The sequence below is a fragment of the Protopterus annectens genome, chromosome 5.part0, assembly GCF_019279795.1.
Source record: "Protopterus annectens isolate FY-2018-M chromosome 5.part0, PAN1.0, whole genome shotgun sequence".
Classification (NCBI taxonomy): Eukaryota; Metazoa; Chordata; order Ceratodontiformes; family Protopteridae; genus Protopterus; species Protopterus annectens.
The window spans coordinates 491,983,359-492,003,074 of NC_056735.1; the positions used below are offsets into that span (position 1 = coordinate 491,983,359).

General features: G+C 43.0%; 1 protein-coding gene across 3 annotated transcripts in view; it reads right to left on the minus strand.

Annotated features, from left to right (window-relative positions):
- SRPX (sushi repeat containing protein X-linked) overlaps positions 1 to 19,716 on the minus strand; it is a 1,243,861-nt gene that overhangs the window by 330,433 nt on the left and 893,712 nt on the right. For all 3 annotated transcript variants that reach the window (XM_044072420.1, XM_044072418.1, XM_044072419.1), the window contains one exon: positions 7,005 to 7,131. In XM_044072420.1, coding sequence (XP_043928355.1) covers positions 7,005 to 7,131 — 127 coding nt within the window. The remainder of the gene's footprint in view (positions 1 to 7,004; positions 7,132 to 19,716) is intronic.

The window sequence follows — 19,716 nt, forward strand, 5'->3', positions numbered from 1 at the left end:
CACTCTGTGCAGTACTGGCTACTATGGAGACTCCAGTATGTGTTACAGATGTCATGGTGCCACAATGGGTGTCTACTTTCCGCTGCCATAACATTCAGCCACCCAATTCCCTTGCATGCTCACATCCATACCATAGATACAGGTAACAACAAATTCTACTCCATTTGGCAACTGGTAGGTTGACTAACTTACCTTGTGGGTGTGCCAGGATTGTGGATGGTGCTGGAGGGCTGCCTATGTTGGATGCACATAGTACACTCCCTATACATGGTTGAGCACAGGTAGTGTTATGTTTGGCATCCCTTTTACTGTATGTGCAAGTCAGAGAGAGGTGTTATTCCCTGGGTCCATACTGTATCAGTGTATGTGCTATGCGTTGTCTCTTTGCCGCAGCCTCGGCATACTGGGCACGCCTCCATCTGCCTACTGGGGCAGGCTCAGGTTGTTCCTCCTCTGAGTCACTCTGTGCCTGTGCAGGCCTTGGCATTGGTGGGAGGGCTGTGTGGCTCTGCCCTGTGCTGTTTTTGTTACAGCTGTTTCTGTAGGATCATACTGTGTAGCATGGCACATACCATAACAATTTGGGTACATGTAGCTGGTGAGTACTGCAAGGCTCCACTGGATGTGTCCAGACACCAGAACCGTGACTTGAGCATCCTAAACACACACTCTGTTATAAGTCTGGTCTGTGTGTGTGCTTCACTATGGCGTTCTTGTTCAGGTGTCTGTGCATTTCTGATGGGTGTCATCAGCCACAGCTCCAGTGTGTAACCAGCATCCCCCACTAGGTGACGATATGGAATGTCCCCACTGGCAAATCTCTGGTACAGCTGCATCAGATGCTAAATGTGAGAATCATGATACCTTCCAGGGCAGCCAGCACACACATTCATTATAATGCCCTGGGCATAACAGACGACCTGGCAGTTGATGGAGGGGATGCCTCTGAGGTTGATGAAGGCCCTACCCTGTTCACCGGATGATGCTTTGATGCATATGCACATGCAGTCTATAGCACCCACTACCTCAGGGTATTCTGCTATTTGGTGGAAGAGACACATATTACTGGCCAACACCTCATGGGTGTTGAGGAAATATATGTGCTCACTGGCATGTGCTGACATGGCATTCAAGAACTGGTGGAATATTCTGGATGCTGATACCTCTGAGATCCCCATGATATCCCCAGCTGAACTTTGGGAGGTACCTGTGGCAAGTATTCCTAGGCCTACACATACCTTGGTATCCACTGGGATGGGTTCCCCTTGGTCAGTTTGGTGTGTCAGGTGTGGCCGGCACAGCTCAACAATTTGCTGTAGGAGATCTCTGTCCACCCTAAAGCGCTCCACTATCTCCAGCTCATGTAGCCCCTGGTAGGTTACCCTGGGTCTGTACACTCTTCTCCGTCTCCTCACTGTGGGTTAGTCGGCAGCATTCACATCCTCACCACCCTCAGCCTCTTGCGCATGTTGTTGTATGTTGCCTGCTGCAACCCCTCTCATTTTGTAGGTTTGTTTGTTAAAGGTTCCCTGCTTGTATAAACCAGTGGTGTAGAGTGCAAGCAAAACCAGAGGGGAAGGTGTTTGCATAGTTTATAGTAGTGTTCTGGGCTGGACTGGACTGCTGCCTGTGGAATTGACTGATTCTGATACATTTCACCTGCCAGCTATGCTAGTTCTCCTAGATTACCTTCCTACTGCTGTTTTCCCTTCCCATTGCCCTCCTGTTTAAGCCTGGGGGCACACCACACAGCGTGCTCAAATGTGCACAGAGCCGCTATTTCCTGGTTTACTTTTTTTTCCCTTTAAAACCCGGTGCGTGGTGCGCACACCCACTTAGGCAATGTAAAGAGTGCTAGGCAGCCTCAGACATGCCCCCTTGCTTAGCTCTGCTAAGCTAGGAGCAAAACAGAGCCACAAGGCTCCAATCCACTTACAGTATGCCTGACACACACCTCATGATGTCAGCTAACTCCTAGGCTTGCACCAAGCTATTTCTACTCTTACACTGTTGAGACCTGACTAGCATGCTGGGGAAAACTAGGATTCACTATCATTCCCCTCATTTGCATAGGATTGCCTGCTAATGCATAGTTACATGTCTCACACTGAGCCTCCCCCTTAGCAACCACTACTCACTGGCCATGTTATCTTTTGCCTGCCATTGACTTGCATGGCAGAATAATGATTTTAGTTAGAATGCTTAATTTAGGTTTATTTTGTTATTTTCCCCCCAATCCCATTTGCGTGTCGCTGCCCAATGCTTATGGGTAAAAAAATAAAAAGTTGATTTTTTTTATTTTTTGGCTCTTTGCAATGCCAATGGCCTTATATTTGGCCATTGGCATGCGTCCTAACTGATATGCAGCCTTTATTTGGAGCTGTCACAGCTCCATTTTGGATTTTGCAGAAATGTACTCGGTTACTAACCGAGTACATTTCTGCAGCTTGCACTAGTCCTAGACGGTCGGTTGCAAGCTTCCTGGATCACAAATTCAACTCATTTGCATGGATTTCTCCTGCAAATGGGGTGATTTGCATACAGGGGCTTAGTCCATGCAGGACTAGTGCAGGAGCACTTGTGCACACCCCTGCAGGCTGTTCCTGGATCGTACGGCAGACATATTGCCTGCTAGAGCTCCTGCACTGATCCTGCACGCCGTGCAAAGCAAAGAGAATCCAGGGGATATATATATATATATATATACACACACACACACACACACACACACACACACACACACACACACACACACACACACACACAACACGAGTCCACTGAAGGACATCAAATCTTTCATTGGTCAACATCTGCTTAGCCAACAAATATGATTGACTACCCAACATAATTTGTCATCCATATACTCATTTTAAATTCACGTTTTATCCTAAGTGTTATATAAATACATTTCCTGTTTGGCACTAGTTTAAGAAAAAATGTGTTTTACATTGTAAAAGTCAATAATTTTGTCTTATAAAGACAAGACAACGTACCTAACACTTTAGTCATAGGTGCCTCTATAGTCAGGCGCAGTGATGTCCCACTCACCAGGCTGAACAAGGAGAAAATTACAGTTAGCTGCCTGTCGGGTGCCAGGATCCGCCACATAATGCATTCACTCAAGTCACTCCACAACAAGTACAAATATGACTCTGTCATTGTCCATGTTGGTGTGAATGACTTGAGACGTACCTCCCTGGACTACATGAAAAGAGACATGGAAGAGCTCTCAGATCATGTGGCCCAGGCAGGTATGAACCTAGCCTTGAGTAGCATCCTGCCTTCGCCCAAAATGATATCACAATATAAGGACAAAATGATTTACTTCAATAATTGGCTAAGCTTCTGGTGTCATTCAAAGGGGATCCAGTATCTGTCTGCCTGGGACAACATGATCGACAGACCATGATGCTTTGCCAGAGATGGTCTGCACCTGTCACCCCTGGGATTCAGGTTACTGGCTAAGGCTCTTGCCACCCCTATAGTGCCTTTTTTAGGCAAAGTTCAAAGGACAAAACCACCACCGTAACAGATACAAGCATGCAAACTCTGAAGGTAATGCTACTCAATGCTAGAAGTCTAAACCTCAAAATGCACTCTCTCGAGGCACTCCTAAAAATGGAGAACATTGATATCTGTGCAGTAGTTTAGACCTGGTTCAAGGCTCCAGAGAGCACCCCTGCAATACCAGCCTACAACTCTTACCACACTTTTCGGCCACCAAACCAGGACAGAAACACTAAAGGTGGAGGAGTGTCCATATTCACCAAGGATATTCACACCATCAGGCTAGTTGCTCAACACAATGCATCTGAAATTCTCCAGGTGTAACTAACACTAGGTAAGACTGCAATCCAAATTGTAGCATGCTACAGATCCCCCACCATGCCCCAAGATTCTCGCTACACCTTTCTAAACATACTGGAAAATATTAAGATACAACCAAACACCCTAATACTGGGTGATTTCAACTACCCTGCCATTAAATGGGAAAACTACTTGTGTACCAACACCTTTGCCCAACGGTTCTTGGAATACATAAATTCCAAAGCCCTGGATCAACTAATCCATAGTCCCACCAGGGGCTCCAATATCCTAGACCTGGTCATTACCAACATGGGCAATTGATGCTCCAAACCTATGGTTACCCTCTCGTTGGTCAGATCTGACCATAAGCTAATCACCCTTAACATCCACATCCAACCCCCACCCCCCCAGTAAGGAAACCTCCATGAAAAACTTCTCCAAAGCCAACTTCATGCTACTCACGTCAGATGTGACAAACTTCATGACACCCATGCAGACGGGAACTGAAAGTTCAACTGCTGAATCCTACACTAAGGCACTGTACGAGCACATCCACTCATGCATGAATTGTGCCATCCCAAATAGAACCAAGATGCTCTCCTCCAAAAAAAGGAAGTCAGTCTGGTGGTCCCCTGCCATAAACAAACTTTACAACAAAAGGAAGAAACTGTTGCAGAAAAGAGGAAAATCCCAGGATGCAAAAAACTCCCTTACCAGCCTCAGTAAGAAGTTGAGATCCCTCATAAAATCCTCCAACGCTAGTTATGAAAATAAAATTCACAAAGATTTCAAAGACATCCACAAGGCATTCCATAACTATGTCAAGAATCTAAATGGCAATCCTCAGATCTGCTCTGAGCTACAACAGAATGGCATTATATATACTGATCCCAAGGATATTGCCAATATCCTGGCAGATCAATTCAGTGCCAACTTCACCCACCTCTCACCCCCTAAACGGCCCATCTCAATACCAGAAGATTAACAAATTCTGGTAATAACGGCCACACAGGTAAAAAAGCACTCTCCAAAGCTAAGAATACAGCATCCATGGGACTAGATGACATACCAGGCTGCATATTACATGAACTACAAAATGATATGTCACCTCACCTAAGTGTCATGTTTAATCATAGCCTCACCTCAGGCTTCGTGCCTACTGAGTGGCGTACAGCTACAGTTATCCCACTCCACAAGGGGGGAATCCACCTTGGATCCCGGGAACTACCGCCCCATCGGTCTGACGAGCCTGATCTGCAAGGCCATGGAACGTATTATCATGGAACTTATAAACAAAGACATTGGCAACCTTCAAACACTGGACGCCACCCAGTTTGAGTTCGTGAAGGGACGATCTTGTCTCCTGAACCTGACTGACTTCTTCGAATCAGTCTCCAGAGCCATGGATGAGGGTAAGGTGGTCCACACAGCCTATCTAGACCTTGCCAAGGCCTTTGACACCATCCTCCACTCTGGAATCATAGACAGACTTACTAAGCTGGGCATTAATCCCTACATCACTTGATGGGTTGCCAACTGGCTTACTGACAGAGCCCACACTGTAAAAGTAGCTGATTCCAAATCCAGCTCCAGACAAGTGACAAGTGACAAGTGGAGTACCTCAGGGTTCAGTCCTGGGACTGCTCTTGTTTGGCATCTACTTCTCTGAAGTGCAGGTCAACACTAAGGGACTCTGGCTAACAAAGTTTGCAGATGACTGCAAACTGGGAGCCATTATTGAATCTGCAAATGATGTGGATACTCTACAAAAGGGCCTTACAAAAACAGATGTTTGGTGCCAGAGCCATGGGCTCAAGCTCAATGCCAATTAATGTATAGTTATCCCCTTTGGAAAAAAACATGTACCTGTGAATTACCACATAGGTGGCAGTACACTAAACACCGAAAGTGTGATAAGAGACTTAGGGACACAGGTGGACAGTGGTCTCACCTTCGATAACAACATCACCACAACAGTCAGGAAATCCTTCTATGTGGCACACCTCATCACTAAGGGCTTTTCATCCAGAAAAAAGGAAGTCATTGTCCCACTGTACTCATCCCTCATTAGACCCATTATAGAATACAAGGCCCCATTTGGTATGTACCTCTCAATTCATCTGCAACAACTGGAAAGGCCACAGAAATACCTCACTAAAAGAATCACAGGCCCTACGTTGACTGCCTTAAAAAACTCCAGCTATACTCTGTCGCATATCATCTACTCAGAGGCAATCTCTGCTTAACAGACAAGGCCATGTCAAACCCAGAGCTGTTGGACATGCTACACTTAAAAAAATCCCAATCCTTCAGAGCCACACCCTCCAGGAATCTAAACCTTGTCATCACAATAAACAAAACATGCTGGAGGGATAGGTTCCAGACCCAGAGACTCCCCAGACTTTGGAATAGACTGCCCATACATGTCAAGCAGAGCTGCTCTTTGGCCCTCTTCAAAAGGAACCTTGACGATTGGATGGGAGAAAGGAAATTCACCCCGGGGATCACGTCAGTCGCCCTGCTAGACAGGGGTCCAGGGAATTAAACAGTGTGGGAAGAAATAGCCAGGGAATTGGTATGGCTAGGCTTGTATAGGCCCTAGGGCCGATAGTCTAGTGCTAACCTATGAACCTATGAATAGGAATTAAGGCTCACTTGTAATTCATAGTGTTATATTTTTTCAGCTCTCTTCTAATAATGCTCCTCCCACATTCTCCAAATGAATGTATTTTTTAGATTATAATAAGTTGTAAGCAACAACACAATAGTGTACCTTGAAATGCTCATGAAATACATGAGCAAGAATGTAAGCACTGAAGTGATGCAGAAAAACCTTTACAGACTTCGCCAATTAAATACCACTACACTTTAAGATGCTTTGCATAAAACCTTTACAATGGTATCAAGTTACGTTTTATAGCAAAATGAACTACATTTGCTTGCAAGAAAGTTCTGATAAAACGAAATGGGTATATCATAAGTTAATTTTATGCACACCTATAAATTGCACAATGGTACAGAAAAACACTTTTCCATTTTGAAAAGTTTTGTGCATAAATCAGTATTGTGTAAATGTCTACTGTTATGGAAAGCAAATCATGAGAGTACTACTCCTTGCTTTACTAAATTTGTCTTAAAAGCCATCTTTCATATTATAATAAATCAGGCATGAGAATGACTGATCAAACAACACCTACTCAGTTAAGATGCCATCAGCTGAGTCCCGCCCCTCAGGAGTATCCCAGAACACTCGAACAGTCACTGTTCCAGGGTCTGCAATTTTTTCTTTCACACTGGGACAGCGGATTTCTGGGGCCTCTAGATCTGTAAAGAGAGTATTAAGATTAATTTAGCAAATTGTTTTGCAGTTCTAATAATGCTGCTCTAAAGATAAAACATGATGAAAATAAGAAATATATAGGACAATGGACTACTGGTATTTTAGAGTCATAAAAATAATGGCATGTTTCAAGGTAAAAGATTTTGCAAAACTACTTTCAGCTTAATTTTGCATATCAATTGTTAACAAAAAGGTAACTTTTTGCCTTCAGAAGGACTTTGAGATGATGTCTCAGAGCAGTAAGTCAGTTGTCTTGCCACCTGACATTGCAAATGGAAGGTATATAATCAGCGATCTGTACATAAACTGATTTAAAGACTGGAAACAGGTAAGTACTGGTGTCTACAAAAGTGAGAAGTCCCAAAGTGTTATAATTTTACTTACAAAGTGTTATAATTGTATTTCTGTCCTTATTGTATAAAAACATACAAAATAAAGTTTCAAAAGCAACTGCTGTGATAAAAAGGAAAACCCAGTATTTTTGTATAGTAGACTTTGCTTGAAAAATGCAAAAGAAAACTGAGAAAGGTGCTAGATGAGGCAAAATATCCTGATAAAAGGCATAAAATATAGATAAATAATTATGATATACAAAGAAAAAAGGAGGTCCTGCCATCTTTATGTAAGAGTCTGTCAAAAACAATTACATTTCAAGATCTTGGCTGGAATCCATAAATATTACCTGACAAAGTAGAGGAAATCTAAACAGTATGGAATGAAACAGCCAGGATCAGGACCACAGATCAGAGTTCGTAAAAAATGTAATATATCACTGGCAGTTTACGATATGTGTGTGTTTATGTCACACTATCAAAATATGCAGCACATTGAACACAACTGGTTGATCGTCACCCAGTAGAAAACAGAAAAAAAAAAAGAAAACAGTAAAACCCTGTTTTTTTTTCTGGGGCAAACCCCCTGCACCCAGCACTACCCTCTGCTAATTACAAATATATATATAGGTTCATAGGTTCATAGGTAGGTACTAGGCTATTGGCCCTAGGGCCTATATAAGCCTAGCCAAAAAATGTACCCTGGCTTTCGCCACCCAAGAAAATTATTTTCCTGTGCCCCTGTCGAGCAAAGCCACAGAAGTGATCTCCGGGATGAATTTCCCATTTCCCATCCAATCATCAAGATTTTTCTTGAAGAGTGCTAATGAGGAGCTCTGTTTGATATAGATAAGTAGTCTGTTCCAGAGTATGGGAAGTCTCTGGGACAGGAATCTATCCCTCCAGCATGTTCTGTTTATTGTGATGACAAGGCTTAGGTCCCTAGAGCGTGTAGCTCGGAGGGATTGGGATTTCTTTAAGTGGAGCATGTCCAACAGCTCTAGGGTTGACATAGCTTTGTATGTTAGGCAGAGATCGCCCCTGAGTAGGCGATATGCGATGGAGTAAAGCTGTAGTTTTTGAACGGTCTGAGGGCATCTGTTTGAGGCCAGTAATCCTCTTTGTGAGGTATTTCTGTGGTCTTTCCAGTTGTTGTAGATGTCTTGTGAAGTACATACCAAAAGGAGCGTTGTACTCTATAATGGGTCTAATGAGTGATGAGTAGAGGGGAACAATGACCTCTTTTTTTCTGGATGAAAATCCTTTTGTGATGAGATGAGCCACGTAGAAGGATTTCCTGACCACTGTGGCGATGTGATTATCAAAGGAGAGACTACTGTCCACCTGTGTCCCAAGGTCTTTTATCACATTTTCAGCATTAAGTAGACTACCAGCTATGTGGTAGTTCATGGGTACAGAATTTTTACCAAAGGGGATGACAATACACTTTTTGGCATTGAGCTTCAGGCCATGGCTTTGACACCAGGTATCTGCCTCAGTGAGGCCCTTTTGTAGTTTGTCCACATCGTTAGGAGTTTCGATTATGGCTCCTAGTTTGCAGTTATCTGCAAACTTTGTTAGCCAAAGACCTTCTGTGTTAGCCTGCACTTCAGAGAAGTAGATACCAAACAGGAGAGGACCCAGGACTGAACCCTGTGGTACTCCACTTGTCACTGGTCTGAAGTCAGATTTGGAATCCGCTACATTCACAGTGTGGGTTCTGTCCGTGAGCCATTTGACAACCCATCTTCTGACATACGGATTTATACCTAGTTTAGTGAGCTTATCTATAATTCTAGAGTGGGGGGTGGTGTCGAAAGCCTTGGCAAGATCTAGATAAGCTGTGGGAACCATTTTACCCTCATCTATGGCTTTGGTGACTGCTTCAAAGAAGTCAATCAGGTTTAGGAGACATGATCTGCCTTTTACAAATCCAAACTGGGTAGGGTCCAGAGTTTGGAGATTACCAATGTCTTTGTTTATGAGTTCCACGATGATACGTTCCATGGCCTTGCACACCAGGCTCGTCAGGCTAATGGGGCGGTAGTTCCTGGGGTCCGTCGTGGCTCCCCCTTTGTGGAGTGGGATAACCATTGCGGTGCGCCATTCAATGGGTACAAAGCCTGAGGTGAGGCTATGATTGAACATGGTACTTAGGTAGGGTGCCAGTTCATTCTGTAGTTCATGTAGAACGCAGCCTGGGATATTGTCACGTCCCATGGATGCTGTGTTCTTGGCTTTGGAGAGTGTGTTTTTTACCTGTGCAGCCGTGATTATAGGAACTTTGCATTCTTCCAGTATAGAGATGGGCCCTCTATGGGGTGAGAGGGGGGTAAAGTTAGCAATGAACCTATCTGCTAGGATGTTGGCAATATCAGTTGGTTCTGTATATTTAGTGCCATTGTACTGTAACTCAGAGCAGATCTGAGTGTTCCCATTGAGATTCTTGACATAGCTATAGAATGCTTTATATATATATATATATATATATATATATATATATATATATATATATAAAACTGAGATTATACTAAAATGGCAAAAGGACAAATTCCCTGCTCCCCATTGTACTGCAGTCTTGCACAAGAAAAAAGCTGATATGTGCATAAAAGATTAATTTTGATCAGCTGTACCAGCTTTTTCTCTGTTTGACAAAACACTTTGTCGACCAACTATATGTCTTCCATAGGCTAACTAGCCCTTTACAGAGCTAGAGGCAAAAAACATAAAGCAGAGCATGTCCTTAGAAGTGTATCAGTATGTTGCACTAAATGGAAGAATAACACCCACACACACATACATGCACAAATGGTACTACTGTATACCACTGGAATAGAAGTTCTAACTGTAACATCTTGGTGTATTAACTTAAAGAACACATTAACTCACATAGAGAAGGCTACTGGATTTAAATGGGATTTTGTGCAACTCAGCATATAGCAATGTAAAACACACATTTTCTGCAAGTATTTGATGCATCATTGAATAATGTGTAACCTAATAAAATATTACTCTTTGACTAAAACTATTGCCCATATATTGCAAAGTAAGAATCCAGATCGACAGAGCAGTTCAATTTAAGTCAACCATGGAATAATTAGCCATTTTTAATAAATTTCACATATTGATTTCTATGCAACTATCTTTCAAAATTAGGACATTCAACCCCCCCCCCCCTCAGTTTAGGTTTACTTACATTGTCTAAACTAAAGTTTACATAATCTGGTATGGTAGAGATCAGCTTTGTAAATTACAGTTGTGTGAGACAAATTATCCAAAGGAAAATGTTAGTAGTTTCACAAAGTCATGTCTTTTCCTTGTGAGGGGCTTTACCCTCTCACACAGATCCCATGTAAGGGAAGCCCTCATGTACACACCACTTAAATACAATTAGCTCCATGGCTGTTGCCTCTTGAGGAAGGGGGTGCAGTGACGTCAAGGAACCTGTGGCTTGTAAAATCAGCAGCAACTGATCAAAACTTGAGCTACACAAAGAGTGCAGAAGGGACTGCTGAATACACAAAGCAATGTAAGGAACACATGTTGTCACTCTAGCAAGATTATTAAACTTAAAATTTCCTATCTTTCAGTTCTGGATTGAGTTTCTCTAAAGAATAAGCTAAAATAACATCTGAAGAACTTTCTGGATTTAGATTACATTTAATAATGTTATCATATAGTGTTTGAAGATTAATTGAAATTCTTTACTTGCTAAGGCAATTAAATCAGACGATCAATAAAATGAAAAATACTAAATTTATTAACAATTTAGGCACACTGCTGAAAGCCCATATTTCCTTTAGTTTGATAAACAAGAGGTTTAGAACAGAATAGCATCAGCAAACTCAGTGATTAATACTTTACTGTCTTGCAATTAAATTACTTTAGATCTTATTATCGTGAATATTTGTAAGAGATGTTTCCATGCCTTTTCTAGTAGCAGTAATGATACTATTTTTTTTTGGATGGCATAAAGTCAAGTAAATAAGAGAATACATTTTTTCTACTGTTTTAAAGATGATCAGCAAGTTAAATCTTTCCATGGTCTTTTATAGAGGGGAGTAAACTGCAAATCAAAATCAATGTAACAATTTAAGGCAATCAAACCATTTTCCTCAGTATGTAAGTAATCTGGAAAACTGTCTTTATAGCAACTTTCATATCAGGTGTTTGCCCAATGACATACAAAAATAGTGAAATGAGCAAATTACAAAATATGTAAGCTAATGCAAACTTGAGTCTGCGGATTTTGGCATCAATATTGATAATGGAAATTGAATGATAAAGCTTCCCCCATTTGGAAGTCTGAATTTATATACAAAAATATTACTTTAATCCACTCATACTTAGCTACTGATTGATGATTTCATTTCCTTTTTACTTTTCTGAGGATGATTTTACTTATAGACTATTATTTTATTTCAAATCTCTTTAATCTCACCCACTTTTTATATACTTTCTGATTACTTTCTTTCAACTTTTTAAACATTTGCTCTATAATCCTTTAATTAAACAATCACTTACTCTACTCTAAGCTTTTTATCTTTGTTATTCTCTGTGACACCACTGCACTGGCCCATTAATCAAGGAGCCTCAATCCTCACTACTAGCACCAGTGAGGGACGTGCACATTGGGAGGATGACAAGTACACACACAGTAAAGTATAATTTCTCTTAGAAGCACACAGAGATCACAGTCAGTCTGGGGAAGGCAGCGTTCACAACCCCCCCCCCCCCCCGAAAACTCAAGCTAGTTTTACAAATGACCATTGAGAAACATTGCCTGAAACGGTTGAGCCTATCTGGGAATACCTTACCTCATTCCCTGTCTTGACAGCCCATCTGCGTTGGCATTGCTAACCCCACTGCGGTGCTGCGCTGTAATATCATATGCTTGCAACCCTAAGCTCCACCTTAGTAACTTGGCATTTTGCTGGTTGGCTCGATGTAACCATGTTAGGGGACTGTGGTCTGTAACTACAGTGAATTTTCTCCCATACAGATAAGGCTGAGGTTTCTGCAGTGCCCACACTAGTTTCATAGTTTCATAGTTTCATAGTATAGTACTAGGCTATCTGCCCTGGGGCATTTGTAAGCCTAGCCATAGTGATGTGGCTTTTGCCACCCCATGAAATGGTACAAAAATGTACAGAATAAATTTAGAATACTGTGCCTCTGTATAGTAGTGACACAGTGAAGGTCCCCTTATATAATAGAATTAGTTTACTGTGCCCTTGTCTAGCAGTGACACAGATATGACCCCTGGGGTAAACTTACGATCTCCCATCCACTCATCAAGATTTCTCTTGAAGAGAGTCAGTGAGGGGCTCTGCCTAATACGAACTGGGATCTTGTTCCAAAGCATGGGAAGCCTCTGGGTTATGAATCTATCCCTCCAGCATGTCCTATTCATACTTGTGCCGAGGTTTAAGTCTTTAGCTCTCGTAGTCCTGATGGATTTGGATTTTTTGAGGTGGAGCATGTCCATCAGATCCTGATTGGACATGGCCTTGTACGTCAGGCAGAGATCACCTCTGAGCAGGTGGTATGCTACTGAATAGAGCTGAAGTTTCTTTAGTCTGGCAGAATAAGACATATGTTGGAGACCCTTGATCCTCTTGGTGAGGTACTTTTGTGGTCTCTCCAGCTGTTGCAAATGCCGGGTGAGGTACATACCAAATGGGGCATTGTACTCAATCATGGGTCTGATGAGGGAGGAGTATAGGGGTACAATGACATCCTTGGATCTGGATGTGAATCCCTTCATGATGAGGTGTGCAAGGTAGAATGTTTTTCTAACCACTTTGGCAACGTGGGTGTCAAATGAGAGGTCGCTGTCGACTTGGGTCCCTAGGTCTCTGATTACTTTTCCGTACTCAGTGGGTTGCTGTCTATGTGATAATTTGTGGGTACTTTGTTTTTCCCAAAGGGTATGACTATACATTTTTTGGCATTTAGTTTAAGGCCGTGACTCTGGCACCAGTTGTCCGTTTCTGTGAGGCCTTTTTGTAGGATGTATGTGTCCGCTGGTGTATCGACTATGGCGCCTAGTTTGCAGTCATCTGCGAACTTTGTCAGCCACAACCCTCCCATGTTTGCTTTAACATCTGAGAAATAAATGCCGAACAAGAGGGGTCCCAGGACAGATCCCTGTGGGACACCACTTGTGACTGGCTTTGAGTCTGACATTGCTCCAGCGATTTTAACTTTATGGGTTCTGTCCTTTAGCCAGTTTGCAACCCATCTAGTGACATAAGGGTTTATGTTTAAGCTGCTGAGCTTATCTATGATGCCTATGACTAGACTTTCCTTTTATACAGCTGCATAGCATTCCTCCCTGGGTTGGAGCCTACAACTGAGACAAACCACTGGGTGCTCTTCTTCCTCTGAAGAAATCTGGTTAAGTACAGCCCCCACCCCATGGTTTGAAGCATCTATCTGCACAACAAATTCTTTGCTGTAATCTGGACTGGCTAACACAGGGGGTCCTCCTTTAATCTTCTGAAATGCCTGCTCTCATGCTGGGGTCCATGGTACCTTATCTGGCCTGTTTTTCCTTGTCAGGTCTGTGAGGGGAGCAGCTACGGTGCTATAATTGGGGACATACTTTCTGTAGTACCCTGCTGCCCTAAAAATGCCCTCACCTGCTTTTTGATAACAGGTGGAGGCCATGCCTGAATGGCTTCCACTTTGGCAGGTTCTGGCCTGATCTTACCATTCCCCACTCTATGTCCCAGGTAGGAGACCTCTGCCATACCCACCTTACATTTGCTGGGCTTAATGGTCAACCCTGCCCTCTGAAGTCTGCCTAGCACCTCCCTGACATGATGAAGGTGCTCTTGCCAGGAATGGCTGTAGATGGCAATATCATCTAGGTAATCAATTCCAAAACCTCCTGCTCCTGTTAGGATACGATCTACCAGCCTTCTGATAGTCCCTGGGGCATTTTTCATCCCAAAGGGCATCTCTGTGAACTCATACAAGCCAAAAGGAGTCACAAAGGCTGACCTCTCTCTCTAGCACTGGGAGTCAAGGGCACCTGCCAGTAACCCTTGGTAAGATCAATGGTAGTAAGATACTTAGTCCTACCCAGCTGCTCTAGGGCTTCATCTGTCCTAGGCATGGGGTAAGCATTTGACTCTGCGTGACTATTTAATTTCCTGTAGTCCACACAGAACCTGGTGCTGCCATCCTTCTTTGGTACCAGCACCACTGGGGAGGCCCAGGGACTGCTGGACTCCTGAATTACCCGTAGTTCCAACATTTCCTGTATCTCCTCCATCAGAGTCTGTTTGACTCTCTCAGGCACCCTATACGAGACCTGTTTAATAGGCCTTTGGGGTCCTGTATCCACATGTTGCTGCACCAGGTGGGTGCACCCTGGTTTATAGTGAAAATGTCCCCAAACTCCTGTAACATTGCTCAGATTTCTCAAACCTGGGTAGGGGATAACTGCTGGGCCATTGCTATCCTTTCCAGTGAGATCAGTCATCAGATCCCCCTCAGACTCTTCTTGCAATCCACTGCAAATACTAGGCACATGGGCCTCCCTATCATCGTAAGGTTTCATCATGTTAACATGGTACAATTTGTGCCCCTGCTTCCTGCCTAGCAGTTCTACCATGTAGTTAACATCACTGACCTTCCTTACCACCTTGCAGGGTCCCTCCCAAGCTGCCTGCAGCTTCTTGTGTCAGACACAAATGAGAACCATTACCTGCTGCCCTACAGCATACTCTCTAACTCGAGCATTTCTGTCATACCAGACCTTTTTCTGCTGTTGGGCTTCAGCCAGCTTCCCTTGGGCCAACCCCATGAGTTCCTCTGAGTCTTGTCCTGAGGTTTAGGACATAAGCCACAACAGACTCCTTGTGGGATTCACACACACCCTCCCACTCATCTCGAATTAAATCTAGAGGTTCCCTCAACCTATGCCCATACAACTCAAAGAATGAAAAACTTGTGGATTCCTGGGGAACCTCTCTGTATGCAAACAACAAATGGGGCAAATATTTGTCCCAATCCCTCTTAAACTGGTCTACAAATGCCTGTACCATCATCTTGAGTGGAGCGTTTAACCTCTCAACAAGACCATTAGTCTGCGGATGGTAGGGGGTGGTCTTTAGGTGCGTCACCCCACAAGTACTTCCACAGACAAGTCAACAGGTCTGACATGAAAGTGGCACCTCTGGCAGTCAGTATTTTTTTTAGGAAACCTACCCTGCTGAAAACCTCTAACAAAGCATTTGTCACCGTTTCTGCCTCAATGGAGGACAGATCTACTGCCTCATGGTATCTGGTAGTATAATCTACTACCACTATGATATAATTTTTCCCTGTGGAACTTGGGGTACTCAGAGGCCCCACAATATCCATAGCTACCCTCTGAAATGGCTTCTTAATCATAGGCAAAGGAGCTTTCACCTTGTCTCCTGCCTTGCCTACCTTTTTGCACTGCTCATAGGTCCTGCAGTACCCTGTTAATCTCTGGAAATCCCAGGCCAATAGAAGCTCAGTATAATACATCTCTTTGTAGGTTTTATGCCCATATGACCTCCAAAGGGAATATCATGGGCTATGGCTAGAAGTGCCAGACGGTAGACTGTAAGCACTACCAACTGCTGTATTCTCTCACCCTCTAGCCCTCCCTCAGGAGTCCACTCAATATACAGTAACCCTTTGTCCCAGTATACAGATTCCCCTTTCCCTTGAGAATCAGGTGCCTCACTAGCTACCTCCCTCAGGCCTTGTAATGTAGGGTCTGAGAGCTGAGCCTGTATCAACTCTCTCTCTTTGTAACCCTTCCCAGCTCCCCTTCCACAGGAAGTCTGGTATCCTCTGACTGTGGTGTCTCACTGTCAGCCTGGGTACTACTACTCACCTCTGCCCTTGCAGTCACTCTGTCCAAGGGAACATCAGTATCCACAAGCAGCTGTGGCTCACCTTCAGTCTCACTGCTACAGGGTAGCTCCATCCCTGAAGTAACAACCTCACCAGTCCTGGCTGCAAGTGTGTGGCCTTTCTGGGTCTCCCCCAGGCTGCCAGACCCACATGCTTGTCTCCAAGCTTGACTGCTTGTAACTGCATGTATATACGGTACTGCATTATCAAAATCATTCCCTATCAGGACATCTTGCAGGGATATTCTCAAAAACACCTACTTGCTGGCTTCCTTTTCCATCCTCCCAGTCAAGGTAAACTCTAGCCATCCTCCCAGTCAAGGTGAACTCTAGCCAAAGGTATTTGGAATGGGGTCCCTCCTAAAGCTCTGACTGGAATAGACTGTCCAAGCAAGTAGTGCTCCTCTGTAACCACAATGGTTAGGTCAGAGGCTGTGTCTGTCATAGCCATGGCCTCTTTCCCATTCACTAAGATATAACTTCTTGTGGTAGTTTAGTACCCTTGTTGCCTCAAGACAACCTTCTGTTGGCATTTTGTCATTCCCACTTACTGGCTCTCCCACCTTTTGTTCCCCATCTTGCTTCCATGGACATCTATATGCTACATGGCTCCACTGGTTGCATTTAAAACATTTAACCCTAGGTCCTGGATGTGTACCTGGAATAGTGGCTTCCCCTGCTACTGGCAGACTCTGTTGGGGCAGTCTGGGCTGCCCACCATAGTTTCCCTTAGACCCATGAGCAGCACTGGGTGTCCTTTGTTTGTCCAGTGATGCCCTGCTTGCTAGGTATAGGTCTCCCTCCTTCCCCAACTCATTTGCAGTAGAGCATTGTCTATCAGCTAACCAGATTCTCATGTCCTCAGACAAAGGGCCTGTTCCCTCACCAAAAGGTCTGCCAGCCCTTCAAAAGTGGTGACCTGACATCCACTCAGTCACCTATGAAAATAAGTGCTTAGTTCAGCAACATATTCACACTCACTTTCATCTGCCTTGCGTCTATGTTCCAGAAACTTTTTTCTATAAGCTTCAGGTGTTAACTTAAACAATTCCAGCAAACAATTCTTTACAACATTATAATTTAAGTAGTCATTATCAGACAGTTGGAAAGAACAGGTGCAGCTTTACCATGGAGTAAGGGGGACAGGAACCATAACCAGAGCCCTTGGTCAACATTATACTGTTTACATACCCTCTCAAACATCTAAATTAAACTATCAAAATTACCCCCTCTGTAAATTGTGGAAGAAATTTACTGACCTTTGTTGCTTCTGGGGTTCAGTTACTCCCTTCCCCATTACCGCCATAACTCTGGTAAAGAGTCATCATCTCCTTTTCATGTTGCCTCTGCCTCTCCTTCCCCTCAGCTTCCAGGCATAGCAGTTTCTCATTTTCCTCAGTCTCTAGATGCCTCAGTCTCTCTGCTGCCTCTATTTCCAAATTCTTGGCCTCTAGCTCAAGTCTCTAACTCCAGATGGATTTTTAAGTCTTCTGTGGAAAGGTTAAGCTGTCCATTTTCTGAGAGTTGTACATCTCCATGGCCAGTCTGATCGTCTTCCTGGTTGCTATTCTCTGATGCAGCTCTGACTAAACCTGCAACTGTGTCTGCCTTAGTCAGGTTGGCATACACCAGTCTTTTAGCCTGGCACATTTCAGCCAACTGGCTCCTTGTCATCTTGCCATACTCCTCTGCTGACATGCTTGCCTGCTCTCCCCGACTAACTCAGCTAACAAAAAAAATAAAACAATTATGATGTGAACTCTGAATGTTCACTGCATGGCTGATTAAAAATAGATGCAACTTCAGTGATCACTGTACACAAGCAACATGAATTCAACATCCACACCACTACAAGCCAATTAATATGTGATGTGACTATCCCACCACTGCCAAACAATTAATATGTGACACCCCTGCACTGGCCCAGTAATCAAGGAGCCTCAATCCTCACCACTAGCACCAGTGATGGACGTTCACATTGGGAGGATGACAAGTACACACACAGTAAAGTACAATTTTCCTTAAGAGCACCCAGAGATCACAGTCAGTCTGGGCCTGGTAGCCTTCATATTCTCTTATAATTTAATTTGTTCAACAGTAAATTATCCCTGTATTTACATATTCACATGACCTAATTGCTCTTCTAATGAATTCTACAAATGCAACCTAATGTTTTAAATATTTTTATATTCATACCATAGGTGTTATTAATTTTACTTCCTTACTATGTTTAATCCTTTGGTTAATCTTGTTGTCCTAAATGTTCATATTTTATATCTATATTAGTGGCTATTGATTGAATTTGACATGTGTGTTAATGTCATTTAACTTACTCTATATAATAACCTACTATTGCGATGATGTCTCTTGTCATTTATAGAGCCTTTTCTCAAAGCCTTTGCTGAAAAGGGTCAGGATTTCACACAGTTGAACCATACCAGTAAACAAACACACACACACAAACAAACAAATATTTATTTTGACATTTTAAGGTATAGTCAACAGCTAAAGTAAAACTTTTTCCAAACAGTCAGGAGAAATCTTTGTGTGATGAGCAGTGATGAATTTATATCACAACACAACACAACAAGCTGCTAAATATTGGCATTTTTGGCTAATGACAAGTAGGTATTTTTCCATATAATTAAAAAATATGAGTGTACTGTTCTAAAACCAGTTTTCATCTCTCTTGCTTTTTCTCTGAAATGACAACGGTTACTCACAGATGAATAAGCAGAGCTGTGAGACTTGCTGACAGCTTTAGCACCTAAACTACTATGTGAGGGATACTCTGAACCCTTACTGAAACTCTCTTACTTTCCTACTTTCCTTAAAGGAAATCTAAATGTGCCACAACAGCTTTTCAATAGATTAAGCATAGCAAACATCAATGCATTTCAGTGAAAATGAAATGCTGAGACATCTTCCAGATACATTTCAAGAAAAAACTAACACATAGCACTGTTAATGTATTTGACTGCAAAAAAACAAAAAATAAATAAATAAATAAACAGTCAATTCCTATGTCACATTACATGAAAACAAGTTGAAATTCAGTGCTATACTACAAAATATCAATAAATGCCTTTCGTCTTTTCCCGGTTAGGGGTTGCCACAGCAGAACTCCGGTCCACTAATGATTGGCAGTGGATTTTATGGTGATGAGTTGCCAGCCTGACGCTCAACCTTCAAAGAAGGCACACCCATTCACGCACGCACTTACCTGCATGTCTTTAAACATCACTCGACCATGGAAAGGACATGCAAACTCCACACAGAAGGGGCTCCAGCCAAGAATCGAATGGGAGAACCTCTTGCTGTAAGGTGATAATGTTTA